Here is a 9,155-nt window from a genome sequence, read left to right as displayed (position 1 = left end):
ATGGACAGTGCTCAGGCCCTGAGTCCAAGCCTCAGAACTGGCAAGAAAAAAGAAGACAAATTATCTGGTCTTTTTCCTTTTCTCTTACTTTCTCTTGCTTCCCCCTAACTTTTCTCTCTTGTCCTCTTTCTCTCTTTTGCTCTTCTTTCTTCCCTTCTGTCTCCTCCATGCCTCCATCTTGTGTGGTCTGGCAGTTTGCTTTCCCACCAATAAACTTTCTGCCTGAAAAAAAAAAAAAAAAGATAAATTATCTGAAGCTGGCACTTTGTTAGCCTTGAAGTTAGGCTTTATGGCCCCACTAAACCACCACTGTCTTCCCCATGCCTCCTATACTCTGTCTGTGTAGCAGAAATAAGCCAGAATGGAAGCAGGAGAAAACACTATGCTGGGCACCAGTGGCTCATGCCTGTGATCCTAGTTATTCAGGAGGCTGAGACCTTAGGATCATGGTTCAAAGCCTGCCCAATTGGGAAAGTACATGAGACTCTAACCTTCAATTAACCACCAGAAAACTAGAAGTGATGCTGTGGTTCACGTGTTAGAATGCTAACCTTGACCTGAAGAGCGCAGGGACAGTGCGTGCCCAGGCCCAGAGTTCAAGCCCTGCGACTGACAAAAGAAAGCACTGTGACCTCCTAACCAGGCTAATGTAAAGTAAAACATAAAAGTATCTCATACAGGGGCTGAGAATGTGGCTTAGTGGTAGAGTGCTTGCCTAGCACACGTGAAACCCTGGGTTCAATTCCTCAAAACCACATAAACAGAAAAAGCTGGAAGTGGTGCTATGGCTCAAGTTGTAAAGTACTAGCCTTGAGCAAAAAGAAGCCAGTGACAGTGCTCAGGCCCTGAGTTCAAGCCCCAGGGACTGGTAAAACAAAACAACACACACACACACACAAAAACCCACCAAAAACCCAAAAAACAAGAAGTATGATTCAAGAGAAAATAAAATGAATAAAGTGAAGCAATCATTTATTTTATATACTATGAGGAAGAGATTTCCAGCAAGCAATCTTCCCAGAGGAATACAGAGAACCTGCTCAGGGCCTGACCTCCCCCTGGCCCTGGTGGTGAGGTGGAGGAGTGTATTTCCCTTCTTCAATTAGCTTAGCCCGCTGCCTCTGGATGCGGTGCACTCGCTTTATCTGTCAAAAGGAAAAACAAACAAACAAACATATAAAAAAAGAGAAATGTATGCCAGAGAGGACAGGAGAAACAAGACTGTGGTTTCATCTTAAACTTTGGAGGATGGCTTTTCATTCAAGAGAGCCACTGACATAAAATCTATCTTTTTTTTCCTTCTTTCCTGTGTGTGTATGTTTGTGTGTGCGCACGCACATGCTGGGAATCAAACCCAGGACCTGGCACATGCTAGATAAATGCTCTAAGCCCTCAAGTCCATCTTTAAAGAATATGAAATAAGTGCTGGGAATGTGGCTTAGTGGTAGAGTGCTTGCCTAGCATGCATGAAGCTCAATACCACATAAACAGAAAAAGCGGGAAGTGAAACTGGCTCAAGTGGTAGTGTTACCGTAAGCTCAGGGACAGTGCCCAGCCTCAAAGTTCAAGCCCCACAAAAGATAAAAAATAAAAAAGAAGGCTGGAGGTACGGTTAAGCAGTAGAGTACGTACCTGCCCAGCAAGCACAAGATCCCAAGTACTCCCCAGGACTCCCCTCAAAAAGAGAGTGAACTCAGCTGGGAGCCAGTGATTCATACCTGTAATCCTAACTACTCAAGAGGCTGAGATCTCAGGATCATGGTTCAAAGCCAGCTGGGGCAGAAAAGTCCATGAGACTCTTATCTCCAATAAACTACTCAGAAAAAGTCAGAAGTGGTGCTGTTGCTCAAGTGTTACAATGCTAACCTCAAACCAAAGGAAGCTTGGAGACAGTGCCCAGGCCATGAGTTCAAGCCCCAGGATTGGCACATTCAGACAACTGAGGCGGCCTAGGTCAGGATCTTGGTTTGGAGCCAGCCCAGAAAGGAAAGCCCATGAGACTCTCATCTCGTTAGACAGCAAAAAGCTGGAAGTGGAGCTGTGACTCTATTGTTATCCTTGAGCAAGAAAGCTTAGGGAGGGTTGGGAATGTGGTTTAGTGGTAGAGTGCTTGCCTAGCATGCATGAAGCCCTGGGTTCGATTCCTCAGTACCACATAAACAGAAAAAGCCTACGTGGCGCTGTGGCTCAAGTGGTAGAGTGCTAGCCTTGAGCAAGAGAAGCTCAGGGACAGTGCCCAGGCCCCGAGTTCAAGCTCTAGTACTGAGATACAGGTGTGCACACACACTTTATAAAAAGTATACTCAAAGATAAGGACTTTGTTTAGCTCACATCTCTATCACTTCCTCACAGTTTTCTTTCTTTCTTTTTTTTTTTTTTGTGGCTAGTCCTGGGGCTTGGACTCAGGGCCTGCGCACTGTCCCTGGCTTCTTTTTGCTCAAGGCTAGCACTCTGCCACTTGAGCCACAGTGCCACTTCTGGCCATTTTCTGTATATGTGGTGCTGGGGAATCAAACCCAGGGCCTCATGTATATGAGGCAGGCACTCTTGCCACTAGGCCATATCCCCAGCCCTTCCTCACCGTTTTCATTCGTTGCAAACATTCTTGTAAATCATCAAGTTCTATCTTGCACTCTTTCTGTGCCCGGGTACTGCCAATTCCATGTGCACATTCTATCCATTCTTTTTCAAAAGCATGGCATCGAGAAGCAATCTTGAAGGGTTGCTCAGCACTCTGGATTGACAAATGACGATCTACGCTAATGCCCAGCTTTTTCTGCAGGTCAAATAAGGGCATGTCTGTAACAGAAGAGAAACAGGAGAGCAATGCCACAGAGTGCAATCAAATGTGCCATTTCTAAGAACAAAGTAAGATAGTTAATCATGATAAGCCTTCCAGGAAGCAGTATTCTCTCAATTTCATTTCACCAAACTTGTTCACTGACAGGTTTGTTTTCTCAGTTGTGGCAACTGAACAATTCTGAAGGAAACGAAAATTAGAAATAACAAATATACTGAAATTCTTTGCATATTGGTATGGTGTTTGTTTTTTGGTTTGTGTGTGTGTGTGAGTACTGGGACTTGAACTTAGATCCTCTTGCTTTTTCTTGGCTTTTTTACTCAAGGATGGCCCTTTACCACTTGAACCACCCCTCCAGCTTTTTGTTGATTAATTGGCGATAATCTCCAAATTTTTCTGCCTTGGCTGGCTTCAAGCTGTCATCCTCAGATCTTAGCCTTCTGAGTAGCTAGGATTACAAATGTGAGCCACCAGCACTCAGCTGGTAAGGTCATTCTTGTCAAAAACACTGCTTTAATGGGGACTGGTGACTCACACCTATAACTTTAACTACTCAGGAAGCTGAGATCTCAGGATGAGGGTTTGAAGCCATGGCAGGAAAGTCCATGAGACTCTTATCTCCAATAAACCACACCAAAAGGCCAGATACAGAGCTGTGGCCCAAGTGGTAGAGCTCCAGCCTTGAACGAAAAAGTCAAGTGAGACTAAGAGGCTCTTCAAGCCCACTACTGGCACAAAAACAAACAAACCCTATGTTTTGTCTCAAACAACCCAATTCTTAAAAAAAAAAAAAAAAAGACTGAAGAAAACTGAAAAGTACAAAATTTTTCTTTATTTTTCTACTCAATCAACTTTAACGGCCTTTCTCTTAAGAAGCACCCCTGAATCTGAGGTCCCACAACACTCAACTTCCATCAGGGTATATGTTATATCACTGAAATGGACTATTTAATTGTATGGTTCCCATGTTGGGTAATGACTGCTTTGGGGGCAGGGACCAAGCAGAGGCTCAGCAACTGCTCAAAAACAACTGCCCCCCCCCCCAAATAAAACCCTCAAATCCCTTGAATGTTAGACAGTAAAGAAATGGATAATTGGGGCTGGGGATATGGCCTAGTGGCAAGAGAGCTTGCCTCGTATACATGTGGCCCTGGGTTCAATTCCCCAGCACCACATATACAGAAAATGGCCAGAAGTGGCGCTGTGGCTCAAGTGGCAGAGTGCTAGCCTTGAGCAAAAAGAAGCCAGGGACAGTGCTCAGGCCCTGAGTTCAAGGCCCAGGACTGGCAAAAAAAAAAAAAAAAGAAATGGATAATTGAATTCTGGTGCTCAGTCGAAGATAGCACATCTTGGGGGAAAAAGAAATAACACACAGGGTAAATATCTAATGTTAAAGAGAAAAGGAGAGGGCTGGGGATATGGCCTAGTGGCAAGAGCGCTTGCCTCTTATACATGAAGCCCTGGGTTCGATTCCCCAGCACCACATATACAGAAAATGGCCAGAAGTGGCGCTGTGACTCAAGTGGCAGAGTGCTAGCCTTGAGCAAAAAGAAGCCAGGGACAGTGCTCAGGCCCTGAGTCCAAGGCCCAGGACTGGCAAAAATAAAATAAATGAATAAATAAATAAATAAATAAAGAGAAAAGGAGGGGAGTGGCAGAGGAGGAAGAAAAGAGAAAGGAAGAGACAGAGATATGATACAACAAATCCCAGGGGCTGGGGATATAGCCTAGTGGCAAAAGCACTTGCCTCGTATATATGAAGCCCTGGGTTTGAATCCCCAGCACCACATATACAGAAAATGGCCAGAAGTGGCCCTGTAACTCAAGTGGCAGAGCGCTAGCCTTGAGCAAAAAGAAGCCAGGGACAGTGCTCAGGCCCTGAGTCCAAGGCCCAGGACTGGCAAAAAAAAAAAAAAATAATAATAATAATAAAATAAAAAAATAAAAAAATCCCAAAGGTAAAAAAAATGGGGGTGGGGGGAAGACTCAAAAAAAATAAGGAGGTGACACTTAAAAATGTACTCAATACCTGATTTATGTAACTGTAACCCCTCTCTACACTGTCTTTACAATAAAAATTAAAATGAGAAAAATTGGGAGTCAGGGATGATGGTGTAAGACATTAACACCAGGACTGTGAGGGAGTTTGAGGGCAGTCTGGACAGTTAGTGAGCCCTTCCTTCAGAAACAAAATATAAATAAACAGGACTGGGGGCATGATTCAAGCATCAAGTTCTGAATCCAAGACTTGAACACACACACGCACACACAAATGCAAAACAATGGTGTATGCACTGCAGATTTACTGGTGGATTTAATTTCTATTGTGAGCTGCTACGTTCTAGGTTAAGTATGAAAACCAAGGAAAAGTGTAGCCCCCTCACAGCTCCTACAAACAATAGGGCTTATAAAATTTCACTGTCTTAAGACTTTACCCAGCTTCTATAACTCCATGCTAGAGGCCTGTACCCCCAATCATGAGACTACTTCCTTGTAGTTTGGCATTTAAAAATATATGTAGCCCCTGTTCCTCTCTGCATCTAGGTAGCAACCATAATAGTAGATACAGAAATGCCATGGTGACTGTCAGGCTGGTCCACTTATGACTGAGTGTTGGATTGTTTTTGCTTGCTCAGTTCATCTTAGGGGACATGGTAACAGTAGTTAAAATAAAGTTGATATTAGGTCAACCCATTTGGGTCTTGCTTTTACCCCCCTGCGTCAACCGCATCCAAGCATGCTACATGACCACCTGCTGTAGAATGCATAGCCTCTACCTTTAAAAAGCCAGCCCTGCGGTGGCTCATTGCTATTCTTTACCCATGGCGATGGTGGAGAGCAGGCGCTGAGCACAGCTAAATAAAGACTCCTAGCCCGAATGACTGAGTGCTGGTGACTCTCTCGTCGTGGGTGCGGGTCCTGGGTGGCCAGGATACTGCAGTAGGAATGGAGGAAAGCACCAGAGGCCTGCTCAGAGCCCTCTGGAAGGAGCCTGGGAGGGTGGGTGACAGCGGGGTGGAGGAGGCGCCTCCCCCTCAGGAGGATTAAAGGCATGCCGAGCGAGGCTCGGCCTCTGTTTCCCTCGAGGGCCGCGGCGTGAGGTGCTGGCTGGGTTTGTGGCCGCGGAGGCCTAGGGGCGCTGCAGCACCGAGGCACGCCGAGAAGCTCGCGGAGCGGAGCCACGCCAGGACCGCGAGTACCCGGATGAGAAGCGCGGATTCCGGATTAGGAACCACAAGGCCAAAGCTTCGATCCCGCCGAGGGGGGAGCCAAGCCGGGGAGACGCGACCCAGGTGCGGCCTCCAGGACTCCGCCTCCTCACCCCTGAGACTAAAGGGGCCTAGGAAAGCAGAGAGCACAACCGGAGCTCTGTCCAGGAGGAAGGGGACACCCTAAGCGTAAGTGTGTCAAACTAAAACTTTAAGTGTCGCGCAGACAAGAAACGGATCCTACCGTCTGCCGCAGTGCCCTTGGTCTCCTTCGGGGACGTGAATGGAGGACTTGCTAGGCGACGTAGCTGCCTGCCGCAAAGCACGCCCGCAGCGCGACGTCTGCAGGGCGACACCGGGAACCGCCCGCTTCCGGCCATGGAAACCAACCCACCTCTCTACGCCTGCGCGCCCATCTCTTTGTCCTCAGGGGACAGTCACAGTTCCTGGACCTGACTGTGGCCTAAGCTTGCACGACTGTCTTGACCCCTCCACCCCTCTTGTATCCGATTTTCGGACGAGTATGTTTGAGGGCACACATCAAGTGTCTGTGATAATGATACCTTGGAATGTGGAAAGAAAATAGAATATACATGTATTTTTACCTGTTTTATAAATATTGTGTAGTGTGTGTTGTAATAGGGAAGTCAGATCTGGCCAGTGCCATCATTAACTGTGGAGGGACTACAGGTTGACTCCAGCTCAGATACGAGCAGAAGCCAACTCCATCTCCACTAAGCCCTCCACCACCCTATTCAGGGAATCTCCCCTTTATTATGGTAAGTTATGTAGATTGACTACCTGAGGCCTGGGAGCTTCAAGGGAACCTGTGTCCTCCTCTTTATTATGATAAATTATGTAGATTGACCACCTGAGGACTGGGAGCTTCAAGGGAACCTGCTATGAGTAGGCGTATACACCTGCATCAAGTGAGCCCCGCCAAATCCATTTCTAACTAGATCCAATTCTAACTAGAATCCAATTCTAAATCTAACTAAATCCAATTCTAACTAGAATGATAGGTTAGTTCAAATAGCTATTATGAGGGCTGGGGATATAGCCTAGTGGCAAGAGTGCCTGCCTCGGATACACGAGGCCCTAGGTTCGATTCCCCAGCACCACATATACAGAAAACGGCCAGAAGCGGCGCTGTGGCTCAAGTGGCAGAGTGCTAGCCTTGAGCAGGAAGAAGCCAGGGACGGTGCTCAGGCCCTGAGTCCAAGCCCCAGGACTGGCCAAAAAAAAAAAAAAAAATAGCTATTATGAGAGAGACTGTAACTCTATTGGCCACCTGCGTGCAGCCTAGCATGCTCTGTAAGTGTTGTATCTTCATTGGTCACCTGCGTGTGGCAAGTTTGTCTGTGATGTTTGCCTTATAACTAGGCTGGAGGGCCACCCGGACACGCGGTCCCAGCTCCCGAGTCTGGACAGGTGTGCGTGGTTCTAGCTCCCGAGTCCGGACACGCGGTCCCAGCTCCCGAGTCTGGACAGGTGTGCATGGTTCTAGCTCCCGAGTCTGGACTACACACGTGCCGGCGGTCCCAGCTCCCGAGTCTGGGCCCTGATCCTGCACACGTGGTCGGCAGTTTCAGCTCCCGAGTCTGGGCTGTGACCAAGGCCGGTCGGTCCACTTTTTGTTCATTTTTTACTTCCCCAATAAATCTGTCTTTCTGTCATCTTGTAGCTGGAGAATGTGTGGTGGACTCTTGGGGGAACCAGGAATCCCCTCCCTTGGGGGGGAACCCTGTTTCATTGTAGCGAGCCCCCACTCTACTGCGTGTGTGTGTGTGTGTGTGTGTGTGTGTCTGGCTCTAGGGCTTGAACTCAAGGCCTTGAAGCTGTCCCTGAGCTTTTTGGCTCAAGTCTAGTGCTCTACCACATGAGCCACAGTTCCACTTCCAGCTTTTTCCGTGGTTAACTGGAGATGAGAGTCACAGATTTTTCCTGCCTGGGCTGGCTTTGAAAATCGACCCTCAAATCTCAGCTGAGTATTTAGGATTACAGGCATTAGCCACCAGCATCTGGTTTATCATGTACATTTTTTTATGGAGTGTGCAATACAGATAGTTGTGCATATAAATAAATATTTAGTGGATTGGGGCTAAATATTTTCTTCTCTATTAAGTGATGCACTATGAAAATAAATCATTTTGAGAAGTCTACCCTTCTTTTCCAGTGCTGGTAGCTAATACCTGTAATCCTAGCTACTCAGGACACTGAAATCTGAGGATGCAGGTTTAAAGGAACCTCTGCAGAAAAATCCTCAAGATTCCATTTCTAATTAACTAACAACAAATAGCCAGGTTAGAGGTGTTGCTCAAGCGGTGGAGAGCCATCCTTCAGATAGAATGAGAGCAGGATTCCCGAGTTCAAGCCCTAGTACACATTACACACACACTCACCTACTCATCCTTCCAACCTTCCGGGTCTTATTGCCCAACAATTCTACCTAATGTCCTAATTTCTGCTTTGCCTCAGAGGACTTTTTCCTTAAACATGGTCTATGCATCCCAGCCTGGCCTGAATCATTCTATACACAACTGGCTTGCTACAGGACTTCTGTATAGATATTCTCCACAAATGGGTTAATTGTCTCCAAAGCCAAAGATCTCTCATTCTTGAGAACAATCCTAAGAGCTACAACTTAACTGGCTTTTGCAATTCAACTCTATCCAGACCTCATTTCAACTAGCTTTATGAGTGCTTGGTGCATGCTCAGTACTGGTGTATGGAACTGGTGAGTCATGGCTTCTGCCCAGAAAGTACTAGTGATAAAGTATTATCATCACACTTCCCAGTTCTCACCCCTTTCCTCCCCCCTTTTCGCCCTATATGCCTACCTTCCTTCTCCTCCTCCTCCTCCTCTTCCTTCTTCTGCTCCTCCTTGTTTTCTGCAGTGCTGCAGATGGAACCCTGGCCTCATATACTAGGCATGTACTCATATCACAAGCAATACCCCCTAGCATTCCCCAATTTCTTGGATTTTGGTGCTAACATCTTCCAAGTTACTTAGGCAACTTTGGAGTTGTGTATCAAATATTCAACAAGTTTCCAATTTATTTGTTACTTTCTATCTCCCAGCTTTCATTCTTTCTTTCATTCTCTCTTTCTCTCTCTCCCTCCCTCCCTTCCTTCCTTCCTTTTTT

General features: G+C 46.6%; 1 protein-coding gene across 1 annotated transcript; it reads right to left on the bottom strand.

Annotated features, from left to right (window-relative positions):
* Nucleotides 1-957: 957 nt before the first annotated feature.
* Ndufs5 (NADH:ubiquinone oxidoreductase subunit S5) lies at nucleotides 958-6,336 on the bottom strand. Its single transcript, XM_048350951.1, has 3 exons — nucleotides 6,254-6,336; nucleotides 2,582-2,799; nucleotides 958-1,145 (listed from the first exon to the last, which is right to left on the bottom strand). The coding sequence occupies exons 2-3, from the start codon at nucleotides 2,795-2,797 to the stop codon at nucleotides 1,041-1,043; spliced, it is 321 nt and encodes a 106-aa protein (XP_048206908.1). The 5' UTR covers nucleotides 2,798-2,799; nucleotides 6,254-6,336; the 3' UTR covers nucleotides 958-1,040.
* Between the last annotated feature and the right edge of the window lie 2,819 nt (nucleotides 6,337-9,155).

The sequence above is a fragment of the Perognathus longimembris genome, chromosome 7 (genome assembly GCF_023159225.1).
Source record: "Perognathus longimembris pacificus isolate PPM17 chromosome 7, ASM2315922v1, whole genome shotgun sequence".
Classification (NCBI taxonomy): domain Eukaryota; kingdom Metazoa; phylum Chordata; class Mammalia; order Rodentia; family Heteromyidae; genus Perognathus; species Perognathus longimembris.
This window is presented reverse-complemented; position numbering and strand designations above follow the sequence as displayed.

Bases quoted from the DNA above. Each gene is read 5' to 3' on its own strand.
- Ndufs5 (XM_048350951.1), bottom strand. From the start codon at position 2,797: ATGCCCTTATTTGACCTGCAGAAAAAGCTGGGCATTAGCGTAGATCGT. The intron at 1,146-2,581 runs GTGAGGAAGGGC...TCCTTTTGACAG, and splicing joins GTTTGCAACGAATGAAAACG to ATAAAGCGAGTGCACCGCAT.